The 13745-nt window shown below is 35.4% G+C and overlaps 2 protein-coding genes across 2 annotated transcripts; one reads left to right on the forward strand and one right to left on the reverse strand.

Moving 5' to 3' along the window:
* The first annotated feature begins 4808 nt into the window (after positions 1–4808).
* On the forward strand, positions 4809–8779 carry LOC21404985. Its single transcript, XM_010097505.2, has 2 exons — positions 4809–5546; positions 8402–8779. The coding sequence occupies exons 1-2, from the start codon at positions 5250–5252 to the stop codon at positions 8582–8584; spliced, it is 480 nt and encodes a 159-aa protein (XP_010095807.1). The 5' UTR covers positions 4809–5249; the 3' UTR covers positions 8585–8779.
* Positions 8780–11036: 2257 nt separating this feature from the next.
* LOC21404986 lies at positions 11037–11921 on the reverse strand. The gene has a single exon (XM_010097506.1). The coding sequence runs from the start codon at positions 11919–11921 to the stop codon at positions 11037–11039; it is 885 nt and encodes a 294-aa protein (XP_010095808.1).
* Between the last annotated feature and the right edge of the window lie 1824 nt (positions 11922–13745).

Raw genomic sequence — 13745 nt, forward strand, 5'->3', positions numbered from 1 at the left:
CTAGTTTATTTGCAAAATTTGATGTTTCTAGTTTTCGGTGTGATGTTTGTGAACTAGCAAAAAGCCATCGTGCTTCATTTCCCTTACGTTTGAATAAAAGTCCACTTCCTTTTATGATTATACATTCTGATGTTTGGGGTCCGTCTAAGGTCACTACTTTGGGAGGATCACGTTGGTTTGTAACGTTCATTGATGATTGTACTAGGATGACATGGTTGTGCTTGATGAAATCCAAAGGGGAAGTGAACTTATTATTTCAAAAGTTTCATAAAATGGTTGAAACTCAGTACAACGCAAAGGTTCGAGTTCTTCACAGCGACAATGGTGGAGAATATGAGAGTACTGAATTTCAACAATATTTGGAAGCACAGGGGACAGTCCATCAAACAACATGTTCTAACACACCTCAACAGAATGGGATTGCTGAGAGGAAAAATCGACACTTATTGGAAGTTGTTCGAGCTTCATTGATAGACGCCCATATGCCATTATCCTACTGGGGAGAAGCGCTTACTTCAGCAGCCTATTTAATCAATCGGGTACCCTCTAGCATTATTGATTTCCGGACACCGTTCCAAACTCTCACAGAAGCAATTGTTGCCCCAGCCGTATCAAATTTACCTCCTCATGTTTTTGGCTGTGTAGTATTTGTACACCTCCATAAGCATCAACGCAACAAGTTAACTCCTCGAGCGCTGCGATGTGTTTTTGTTGGGTATGCTGCTCATCAAAAGGGATATCGATGCTATCATCCTCCCACACGTCGAATGTTTATTACAATGGATGTTGTTTTTCATGAAAACACAATGTATTTTTTCGAGCCTGAACTTCAGGGGGAGTACCAGAAGGAAATTCAGACTCTAGATTACGACTTTCTAGAGTATGATTATCCCATTTCTGATAAAGTTGAATCGTCAAAGTCTGGTAACCAGGATGTGAGCAACTTGGATATAAGTGGTATAACAATGGATTATAGTGGTGACAACTCACAAGCTGGACCAGTGAACCATGAGATGGGTGAATTGGATTTAAGTGGTATAACGTTGGATCAAAGTGGTGATGAACACCCAGTAACACAAGAAGCAAGTTTGCCTGAATCTGAGATTCTCGTTCGACAAACTGAAGATGTGGAGCTGCCTTTGTCCGACGTATCATACCAATCACTTCCTGAAGGTGTTCTTGAGCCATACAAACGACAGTTACCACAGCGTCACACCAGAGGTATCCCTAGACCCACATATGAACCTGACCTATCTAGTAAAGTCAAATATCCCATGAGTCATTACATATCTAACCACCGTTTGTCAGAATCAAATATGTCATTTGTTAATCAATTGTCTAGTGTATCTATTCCTAACAGTGTGCAGGAAGCTTTAACCGACCCCAGGTGGAAAGCAGCCATGAATGAAGAGATGAAATCCCTACAAAAGAATGAAACTTGGGAGCTTGTTGATCCTCCACTAGGAAAGAAAATAGTTGGATGTCGGTGGATTTACACTGTGAAGTACAAAGCTGACGGCACAATTGAACGCTTTAAAGCGAGGCTAGTAGCGAAGGGATACACTCAAACCTATGGGATTGACTACACAGAGACATTCGCACCTGTAGCCAAAATCAACACTGTTCGTGTTCTGTTGTCTCTAGCTGCAAACTTGGATTGGCCATTACAACAGTTTGATGTGAAGAATGCTTTTCTGCATGGTGAATTATCTGAAGAAGTTTACATGGATCTCCCACCTGGATGCATGAGACACGAGAAGCATAGTCGGAAGGTGTGCAAACTAAAGATATCGTTGTATGGGTTAAAACAATCCCTAAGGGCATGGTTTGGAAGGTTCACGAAGTCTATGAAAGCATTTGGCTACCATCAAAGCAATTCAGATCATACTTTATTCCTAAAGAAACAGCAGGGTAAGATCACTGCACTCATTGTATATGTGGATGACATGGTGGTTACAGGAAATGATTCTGAAGAAAGAAAGGCCCTACAAGAGTACTTGTCTAGAGAGTTTGAAATGAAAGATCTAGGTCCTCTGAAATATTTTCTTGGGATTGAAGTATCTCGATCCAATAAAGGAATATTTTTATCCCAAAGGAAATATGCCTTAGATCTTTTACAAGAAACCGGAATGTCAGGATGCCAACCAATTGGTACACCAGTGGAAGAAGGCCTAAAGTTATGTGTGGAGCCCAACCAGGTACTGGCTGATAAAGGAAGATACCAAAGACTTGTTGGGAGATTGATGTACTTAGCCCATACAAGACCAGATCTAGCTTATGCATTAAGTATTGTCAGTCAGTTTATGCATAATCCTGGAGAGCAACATATGAATGCAGTTATGCGGATTTTGAGGTATCTGAAATCTGCTCCTGGAAAGGGAATTTTGTTCACAAAGAACTCAGATCATCAAAGCATAGAAGTGTATACTGATGCTGACTGGGCTGGTGCCGTGGATGATAGGCGATCTACTTCCGGTTACTTTACCTTTGTAGGTGGTAATCTTGTGACATGGAGAAGCAAGAAACAAAATGTTGTTGCTCGCTCAAGTGCAGAAGCTGAGTTCAGAGGTATGGCACTAGGACTTTGTGAGGCATTATGGCTAAGATTACTCTTGCAGGATTTGGGCTATTTATCTAGGCAACCGATTCAACTGTTTTGTGATAATAAAGCGGCATGTGACATTGCTCATAATCCAGTTCAACATGATCGTACAAAACATGTCGAGGTAGACAGATTCTTTATCAAGGAGAAGTTGGATGACAAAATCATGGAGTTACCGAAGATTCGATCAGAAGATCAGTTGGTTGATATCCTCACCAAAGCAGTTTCAAGCCGAATGTTCTCAAAGTTTTTGAGCAAGTTGGGCATGTGTGACATCTATGCTCCAACTTGAGGGGGAGTGTTGAGATTTGTTTTCGATCCTTGTAATCTCCTTTTGTAATTCTTTCCTAATTTAGGGACACCACAATTGTATGATGAGTGTGAACAAAATAGTTAGCCTTGATTCTAGGACGTGATTCTAGGATAGCTGATTATATTTTCTACCTATATAACCATGTACAGACTAATCACAAAGTATGAATGAAAAATACAATTTCTATATTTTTCAAGTACTCTGACATTCCACCTAATCAAATGGTGGCGGTTGACGACAAGCTGTTCTGCTCCGGGGATTGTCTGAATGCGTGGAAAGGGCATATTGAGGTGTACGATAGGAAGCTAGGGATATGGAATGAAGTTCATGGGTCCTACTTTGAGCCCATATCATCTCCCGTTTCCACGTCGGATGCCATGTTGGCAAATTGACCCCCGTGCGACGTTTGTACCTTACTATGGCACCAATAGGGACCCACCTTTAAAATGTGAATTGCAATTATTTGCGTAACCTTTTGTGTTACAATATTACCATGGTTTTAGTAGCGGTATAAAGGTACATTTTTTTAGGACAAATATTCGTCATATATATATATATATATAGGACCGTCCCATCACCACCTTATCTCCAATGACCAAAAAAGTATATGAATTCAGTTTTGCCTCTTTTTTTTTGTTTTATTTTCGTTTCGTATGTGTTTGTACAAGTAAGAGGCACATTCGGTATTTCAAAATTAATATAATTTGTGTCAAAGCTAATTAAAGAAAAAAAAAATACATGTGGTGGATCGAGAAAGCCATGAGAAATCCCACAACTTACTATAAAATAAGTAACCAAAAAATAGTTGGTCAAAAACTTTAATGGGGGAAAGTTTTGACTTTAGTAGATTGAGTTTTTAATTTAAATTTAAAAGTGGTTTTATATAAGAGTTTTTAATGGTAAAAAAAGATTATATATGAATTTTTATAAGAGTTTTTAACTATAGTAAAACTCAAATTTTAAATTCAAAACGGTTAAATGAATAAGACTTTAAAAAAATTTAAAATTTATTTAATTCTTTAATTTAAATTTTTAATTTAAATTAATACGTAATTTTATGTAAAATTTTTTTATTATAATAAAAAATTTTAATATGATTATTTATAAAAAAATTTATTATAATAAAACTCAAATTATAAACAATAAAATGAATATGTCGTTAATCATGCAGCCTGAGCGTGTTTTATATACAGTGTAGAAATATTAATAATTGACGTATCAAAAAAAATATTAATAATTTGACAACGAAAAGGAAAGAAGGAAAAACATGAAAAGAAGAGAAAGATGATGAACACCGAGGACTCAACATTGGAGAGAGAGAGAGAGACAGAGACAGAGAGCAGGGGAATGCGAAAGAAAAGGTGCTGGCACATGGGCCCAAGCTCGCACGGGACTCTTGGCCCACTTCTGACCATGAACTGACCTCAGTCTCTGGGCCCACATTCACAGGTCACAGCCACAAAACGAATGAGCAGTTGGGTCCTCGTGCACGTAATTTTGGTCATCAGCCACGACGTTGACCGTTCATTATACAATAATGCATAACATCATCAGAAATTACGGTGAATCACAGCCGTCCATTTAACAAGTTTAACGCGAATCATCCGCTGATTTCACTGAGTTGTGAAGGAAAAGAACTAAAAAACAAACAGAAAATATTATAAAAAGTGTGGCAATTATAATAACGAGAATTCATGGTTAATAATTCCGGCATCTGGGTCGTGCCTTTTGTTGCGTCAAAACACGAAATTGAAAAAGTTTGACAACACGAAAATTGAAAGGATTCTTTCCTTGGCTCATCCTTTTTTAACCACTAGTTATATGTTAAGAAAGAAAAAATAAAATAAGAAAGAGAAAAAAGCTATAGGTTTTCAGCCAATACAATATGCGCTAGCTTCATTATAATAGAGCTCTCTTTTCAGCCTCCAGCCATCTCTCTCTCCCTCTCTTCTCTCTCTCTCTCTCTCTCTCTCTCCCTCTCTCTCTCTAAAACTTTGGTTTTTACTAGATTTCTCTGCTTTCTATCACCCACTTAAGTTTCAAGAGGCGAGTCATAATAAAATATCGCCTCTACTCAACATAAACTTCTCTTAGGCTCTTAGCCACCAAAAAAAAAAAAAAAAAAAACTCTTTTAAGTCATCACTGAAAGAGAAAATGCTCAATTGGGGTTATATATATACATATATATCTCCTCTCTTTTCACTTTGTTTCCTTTGCATAGCTGGTAATGTCCCACCAAGAAGATAGCTTGGAAGAGGATCATTCTTAAGCACATACAACTAACATATATACACATATATAAATATATATATATAGGGACTTTTTAACGGCAAATGGGTGGTGGTGGTGTAGCTCCAGTGCAGGCAGTTATGGCGGGTTTGAATACTGAGAATGCAGAGAGAGAGGAGTATTGGAGGCACGTGGATAGCTCAGTCAATGCGGTGTCGTTTGGCTTTGTGGCCACTGCTATTCTTATATCAATGTTTCTTCTGATGGCAATCTTCGAGAAGTTTCTCAGGTCAAGATCATCTTCACCGGCCTCCTCAGCTAATTCTCCTCCAAATTTGGACCTCGAGCGACAGAATATGGGCTATGGCCATCATGCCAAACTTGATCATCCATCTCCCAAAGTAAGCTCTCTCTATAATCTCTAATCTCTTGATCAATTTTCCTTCTTCTTTTTGTTTTTTGTTTTTTGTTTTTAATTTTTTGGGTTTTTATTTATTTGTTTTTTATGTGGTGGTAGACAAAGTTCAATGAGTAAACCCTGCAATATGATCTTGACGGTTCCTTTAATTAGTACTACTAGCTTAAACTTTTTTGCTTCTCTTTTTCTGTTTACGACGGTTTGTTGCTTTCACGGGTAATTATGATTATAAGCCTATTCAACTTGCATGTGTTGAATAAGCAAGAATTCAAACTGCAAAGCCACATAGTACTAGAAAACTGCTCCTCTCTATTTCGGGAATAATATATGATTATGGTTTTTTTTCCAATATTTCTATTTAAATTGATTGTTTCAGAAAACTAGTGAAAAGTTTAGCATGCAGTCAAAAAGGCCGATAAGAGACCAATCATTCTATATACATTCCATACACTACAGGATTCCATAGCAACTAGCTCGTATCATTAGAAATGGGAAAAGGAAAAACTTTTTCTTTGCTTGCTTGGTAGACCATTCATTGTGTATGGCTTTTATCAATACCGATACGCCTTTAACATCCATAATAACCTTTATTAATGTAACTACATATGGTTTCTAATCCAAAATTTATAGCCAAAATCTTGTTTTGACAAAATTGACATTCTTCTTTTTTTTTTTTTCCTTAAAAAATTTTTACAATATGGTATATAGTTTTGAAGCACTTTGTTCATAATTCTTAATTCCTCTTCTTTTTTCCTTGTCACCTACTGCATTGGAATTTGAAGCTTGGTGGCTTAGTACATGTAAGACCAAATTAATTAAAATAATTCCTAATCCCCGTATAGAAGATAATGAATGGGGTGGTTTGAGGTTCTCAATAGTGGGCACCATTATATAGCATTGGCATTATTATACCCTAAAAAGTGTATTACAACGGCACTTTAACGTAACCTAATTTGATTTTTAAGATCTCGGAATCATAATCCTTGATTATCCTACATAAGATGACAATACAATACACCATAAAGCTACAATAATACTTATACTTCACACAATATATATACTCATAATATTTCGCTTTTGTCTTTTCTATTCATTAACGTGGGATGTGTTGTTAATGAGTCTGACAAATAAGCATGTTCGATATCCATGTCTTTTTATTTAATTTCGCCACAGTTTTTTGTCCGCACATATACATTTGAAAACACTAGAAGGCAACACAACACATTAGTATGAACCAAAATAGTTTGTTGCTAAGTATTCTCTTTTTGTTCTTTATTATCTTTAGGGCTAGTGAGAGAACCAAACGTCATGATCATCATCTGGTTTTGTCTCAAGTGTCATGAAACATTCCAACCATAATTTGCGCCGAGCTCATCCAAATTGAATACTAATTGAATCTTCAGTGCTCAAAATTGTCATAGGGCCATAGGCAATCAATGAGGCTTATATTAGGTTATAAAGAAACAAGAGAAAGATCCACGAGAAAACAGTATAGAGCAAAATCTCCAGATATATTAATAAGCACCCAAAAAAAAAAAGTGAATTCTAATTTTAATTCAATGTCATAATTCAAGTCAAAATTAAAGTTTTTTTATTACAATGTTTTTTCTTATAAAAGTTTAAATTCAATTTTTTTTTTATAATATTTTTCTTTCACATGCACAATTTAAATTATCAACTTAAGTTATGAAATAGACATAAATATTTTCAAGATTTACCTAAGAGATACAATATTTAGGAGAATTGTGAACTTGTAGATTTCCATCAAATTTTATTAAACTTAATATAATTTTAATCTTATGTAAATTGAAAGCTTAAAACTATATCTTATTGGTAGGATTTTTTACACTCGTAGCATTATCTTTTTGTTTATCAAGTAGGGAAAAACAAAGAAACTTTTGTAATACTGTTTGGACATTTTTCGAAATTAGAAGTCCTGTAGTCTAAAATAAAAATTTTTATGTGGCATGATCATCCCAAGGTTTGTCCCGAATCATTAAACACATGTTACACATACTATTACAATTTACATGTCAAGACAAAATGGTGAGAATTTTGATGGCGTAGGCTTGTGGTGTAAGATGCAAGTTATTGACTATTGGCAAACTTCAGCACATGCTGAGATGACCAATGTGGCAACGAGAAACTAATTTATTATATCAATGCTACATTATGTTCCCTAGATTAAACGTATACCACATCTATTTTATATTCATTATCTATAGTCTGTTACCTTAAAAGGCCAAAACCAACTCATTTTGTCATCTCAATATTCCGCTATTGTAAAACTCATGACTCATGAATATGATCTTGGCTTAATGCTAACTACTTTTGCTGTCGTATATAGGCCATGTGTCACCATAACAAGAAGTCGTGATCTTGCAAAATTTTCAACTTTATTATCTTCACAATGGAATTTTCAACTTTATTTTCTATGTCTTATTATCTTCTAGTGTAAGAATAATAAAGCAAAAGCCACATCCCCTGTGTGACAGCGGATTATTAACTGCTTTTACCTTTTTTCTTTGGTAAAATAATAATAATCATCACAAAGACTTTGCGGTGGATTATGAAACCGGCCAACCCAGCTGCATGCTTGAAAAGTAACCCTTCAACATGGTCCTCTTTGATTTTTTTAGTGACTTCCATGTTCTTCTTTAATCTTTTCTTCACTAGTTTACTTTTACGGTACTTTCTCACATTTGGAGTTTGGTATTGTTGTGCTGCTGAAAGTATTTACTTTAGAATTCCTTTTTTCTTTTTTTTTTTCAATTAAATATTCTCTTTCTGGCCTTATTTTGTTAACTTGCTTGAGTGTGTTATATGTTTGTTGATCAGATGACAGTTTATGCAAGAGGAGTATCAGTCTTAATGCCTGGAGAAGAAATCCCGACATTCATTGCTCATCCTGCGCCAGCACCGTGTCCTCCGGAGGGAATCTCGCGGCCTTTTCATGATCAACATCATCAATGTCTGGATCTCTCACCAAATGCAACTAATTCAACCCAAAACCAAACATGAAACAAACAATCAAGAATAGAGAAAAGGGCTAGCACTCTTTCACAGACTTTGAATGAAGTCTGAGATTATTTGCACTTCTTCTTCTTCTTCTTGAGGGGTATTAATTCCAAATGATCTACCGTTGGTATAAAGAAAGCCCGTTTTTGTAAATTAGACTTCCTAATTCTGGTTTCTGCAAAAAGTGGTTTGTGGCTAGTGTAGTTATTTTTAGACCAATTGTATTAAGGCCAGGCTAGACCAGTTTGAATGCGATGGGCCATTCATTCCACTCCTCGCCTATCTTGAAAGGAGACTAGCTAATTAGGCAGTGTTTTGAATTAAGCAGGATGAACATTCCTAAACTTGAGGATTACATATTAGTCTCCTCCTATCCTAGTGTCCCCCAAACTTCAGTTTAATCTCAAACTAACCAATTTGTTACAGAAGAAAAGAGTGAAGTCTTGTATATTTTGGGGAGCAGTACTATTTATCATCGCGGTATGCATCACTACACTTGTGTTGGTATAGTAGAACAAGTATTATCGAGAACTTTTTTGATGTCACTAGAAGAATTCTCGGTATAAGTACTGGAAATACGGTGGTTTCTCATTTTACGTTGAGGGTGTAAGTAATAGAAATACAGTAATTTCTCAATTTACGTTGAAACTAACGAGCTTCGAACGGTGGAGTTGCGCGAGTAAATTACGATAAACTAGTGAGTTTTAAAGAAAATACGATAATTTGCGCATTTGGACCATATACTTGTGAACCTCAAACATTAAAATTGTAAAAGTTATAATAGACTTGTAAACCGACACAGTCACACAAGTGCTATGAAGACGCCATAAAATGACTCAGCTTTTTTTTCGGAATAAACTATGAGTTTGTTTGGTTTATGGGTTCTAGAGGTTTAACCCATGAACCCAATTACTCGAATCAAGAGATTCAAAATCAATCCAAACCCAAGTTGCTTAAGTGTGTTAATATCAAAAAGAAAAGAAAAAAGCTGCTTGAGTTTGGTTTAGAAATGGCTCTATTGTATACTTTAAAATGAGGGAGAATGAAGTAAATATCATATTTATAGAAAATAATTGAAACAAATAGTAGATTTTAAAATTATTTAAAGTAAATAATAATTTATTGTGTAAATATTTTATTTACAGTTAAAAAAAATTCACGTAAAATTTCTTTTTATAATTAGTAAAAAAAAATTCACATAAATAAAAAAAATTTATTACGTAAAATATTTTTTACCAGTCATAAATGAATAATTTACATAATAAACTTTTATTTATTTTAAATAATTTTAAAATCTATTATTTACTTAATTTAGTTTCGTAAATTTAATTTATGAAACATAAGACCTCGTTGATTTCACTGATTCGAGTTTTCAATTTTAGGTTTCTACAGTAAAAAAAACTCTCAAAAAATGTCACATCTAACTTTTTCTGCTACAGTGAAAAGCTTGAAGAAAATATCACATCTCAGCTCGAATTGAAAACAAATTCACGAAATGAACGGGCCTTAGTTTATAGATTCAGAATTATAATTTATGATTCTGATTTTTAAAAATTAAATATTTTATAAAAAAAATACGTAAAAAACTAATAACTATGATTTATAACTAACTCTTAAAATAAAAATTCAGTTAGTTTCGTATATATGTTATTTATTACAATTTCCGTAAAAATGGGCCAATAAACCCGAGTTAGCCCCACCCTTCTTTAGGCCCAAGAATGAAGTGGAGCGAGAGATGGAATCTGGTTAAACCAAACCCAAGATGAAAGAAGGCAAGAAGAGGAACAGACTCAGTAGAAAAGATGGACCTTCTACTTTTCAAATTTCAATTTTCTGCAAAATGTACGAAAGTAAAATCACCAGAGATTTTTTTTTTCGTACAGAGTTTCTCGTAGTACTTCGCATCTACTGGTAGACAATGGTGTGACAATGTGTCTTGTTACACCAACACCAACGAAAAGGAAACAAGTCTCTGTTTTACTTCTCACCATCCCAAAAAAAGAGAAGAAGACCCAAAAAAAGAGAAGAAGATGAGATTCCAATTCGAGGATTACATTACATATCCCTAGACCATATATATTATTACAATCTCAAGGCCACAATTCTTTTTTTTTTTTTTTTTTTTAAAGAAAAACAACTTTATGCAACTTTTTTTTTTCTTCTTCTAAAGATAAAACAAAAAAGTAAAAGATTGTTTCTTCATTAATGTAATCAATCACCACAAAATTTACAAGATTTTCCAAAGCACGGATGAAGAATAACACCACAGACAAAAGATAGAATGTCCAAAACTCATCAGTCATCAACACAATTAGAAGGTTCATTTTACATAGATTAACATAATCTTAGGGAAAAGAGCCGAAAGCGAAAAGAGAGACAAGGATTAATTAAGATACTATACAAGGAAAAATTTGAACTTCACAAAAGAAAATGTGTAACAACCAAAAGGCCAAAATTACACAAAGATGAAACACTCCAATGAAACCAAAGGATTTTCCAGAGACTCATTTCCCAGTTGTGAACATCCCTCCTTACTCACTTCCTCTTTCTTTTTATCTTCATTTTCTCCGACCTCGCCCACTGACCGGCCACCAGCTCGTCCGGTCCCCTTCGACGCGTTCCTTGCAAGCCCTCCTCTACTCACTCCACCGGCTGCCCGGGGAGCCGGTGACCTCGACCGCCGGACCGACACCTCACCGGCGTCTCGCCGGACTCCGGCCGCGTACCCACCGTTGAGCTGCGTACTCCTCATGTGACCCGATTCCCTCCCGCGAACGGTCTTACCGGCCTCGAAGCGGTTTCTCTTCTCCGACGAGCGGTCAACCTTACTCACCGGCGACACGTGTCCTCTACCTCTCCGACCGGTGAGCTCGCCGGAGTTGGGTCGCTTCCGTCGAGTGACCACCGCTGAAGACCCGCTTGCGGTAATTCTGGGACCCACATCTCTCCTCTTCTTGCTCATCGCCTCCTCGTCGTCTCTGACCTCCGTGACGGTCGTCGTCGTGGAGTAGGAGAAGCTCTCGCTGACTTCACATTCGAACGACTCCGAAACCTGAGAATCCCCCGAGATCTCTTTGGGCTCCGGTTCTAGCTTGACAGGCGAGTGGGTCTTCCTCTTCTCGGGGATCGGTACCTTCGGCGACGTCGTCGCCGGTTTCGACACGGGGGTTTCGGAGAGGACGACCTCCTTTACGGACTCTTCTTCAACGACGGGGACCGGCGGGTGCGGCGGTTCGAGCTTCGGCGAAGGACTCGTCTGGTGAACACTGCGGCCGCGGCGGTGGTGGGTTGGTTCTTCTTTGTGGGTGTGGGAGTGGGAGGTGCTGAGACAACATCCCATGGTTTTGGGTTTTTTGAAATGTGGGATGTTGTTTTCAGTTTTAGAGAGTGGTTTTGTGGTGGGAAAAGAGGGTGATGTTTTTGAATCCAACGGTCATGGAATGAAAGAGTTGGGAGAAAAATGGATGTCGGAGAGTGGTGGTGGTGAGGCGGAGATATTGATGCGAGAAAGTTGGGGCCTTGGGGTTTGGGGTTGGGGATTGCGCTTGCTCTCTTTTTACAGTGAGTTTGTCGGGTGTTTGGTACTGCTGAGAATTGGATTAACCATGAGCCACCACTCAAGGCCAGAGCTGAGGTTTATAAACAGAACCAGGATGAAAATATCGGTACTTGAATTTTACGGTACTTTACTTTTACGAAAATAGTAGAAATTTACGTTTGAACATATTTTTAATATTTTTTTATAACACCAATATTAAAAATATACATAAATAAATAAGTTTTACATAAAAAAAAATTATACATATTATATTTTTTAATATCAAAAGAAGTTTTATGAAGCTCAAATATAGTCAGGATCAGATCTTGATTTAAATAATATTTATATTATGATATGTTATTTAAATAATATCGAACATAATTATGAACGTGTCATATGAAGATTTGTTGATTTCTTCTAACTGTATTTTTATGAATTAGAAATTGTAAATTCCCACAATCATTTGTCTAAGATGGTAGTGATATGGTCAGATGAGAATAATTCAAAATTTCATACCTATCAAAGATTTCCAAAATTATGATTATATGAATAATTAACATTAGAAGTCTCTTATAATAGTTGCAATAATTAGAAGACAAATTCATCGATTGTAAACTCATAACAGTTTACATTTTTAATATTCATCACTCTCCTTGCTCGATGACAAAAGAAATAATGCAATAAAATAGATATTATAAAGTAAATTTAAAAAAAAACAAAACAAAACAAAACAAAAAATAACTTTAAAAATTGTCATTTTTGATATAACCAAAATTTCTTCAAAATTTTCCAATATTCTACTCCAATTATTCTATATGCATACCGATATTAATATTTTGAGCGATATTTCTAATCTCTTCTTAATATTTTATTGATATCAATATTATAGTGGAAAAAAATTTCAAAATCCTCAAAAATTTAAAATTTCCACAAAAATTTTGAAAATTTCGGCAAAATTTTTGTCCATGAAATAGAGAGACTGACTGAAAAGTAAAAACTTGTTTCTAGACTCTACATAGCTATTTTAGAGGATGTTTGGTAGAGGAATTTGTTCCCTGATTCGAATCATGATTCGTAGTTCGCTACAGTATTTTCTCTTATAAAAAATTCACGTAAATCAAAAATGATTCAAATCACATTGTTTGAATCCTCCAACCAAACGTCCTCTTAAAGAACAACAAATTTACGGTTGAAATTTACTGTTTTATTTTATGTTGATAGCATTTCAGTTAGAATTAACGTTTAGAAATATCCACTGTATAATGAGAACTTGCCTCTTTTTTTGGCCCCAAAAGTTATATGAGAATTTTCCAGCAAAGCGGAAAAAAAAAACTATTTTCTTGATCAATTTTTACTGAATTTATATGTTATAAGTTTTGTCACAATTTTAAAAATGCCAAATATTATACTTACATGGCACACTTTTTGATAGAACAGGCTTGCATTGTACTTTCTTTTTTTTTTTGGGTAAATCCGACTTACGTTGTACTGTTTTTTTTTTTTTTTTTTTTTTTTTTTTTTTTCGCTTTTTTTTTTTTTTTGCTGATCGACTTATGTTCTAGTTACCGTGTATAGTTTTCTAGTTGGAATTTTATTAGTTTGAATTTTTTATTTTAATATAAAAAT

This window comes from Morus notabilis, unplaced genomic scaffold (assembly GCF_000414095.1).
Source record: "Morus notabilis unplaced genomic scaffold, ASM41409v2 Scaffold19, whole genome shotgun sequence".
Taxonomy (NCBI): Eukaryota; Viridiplantae; Streptophyta; class Magnoliopsida; order Rosales; family Moraceae; genus Morus; species Morus notabilis.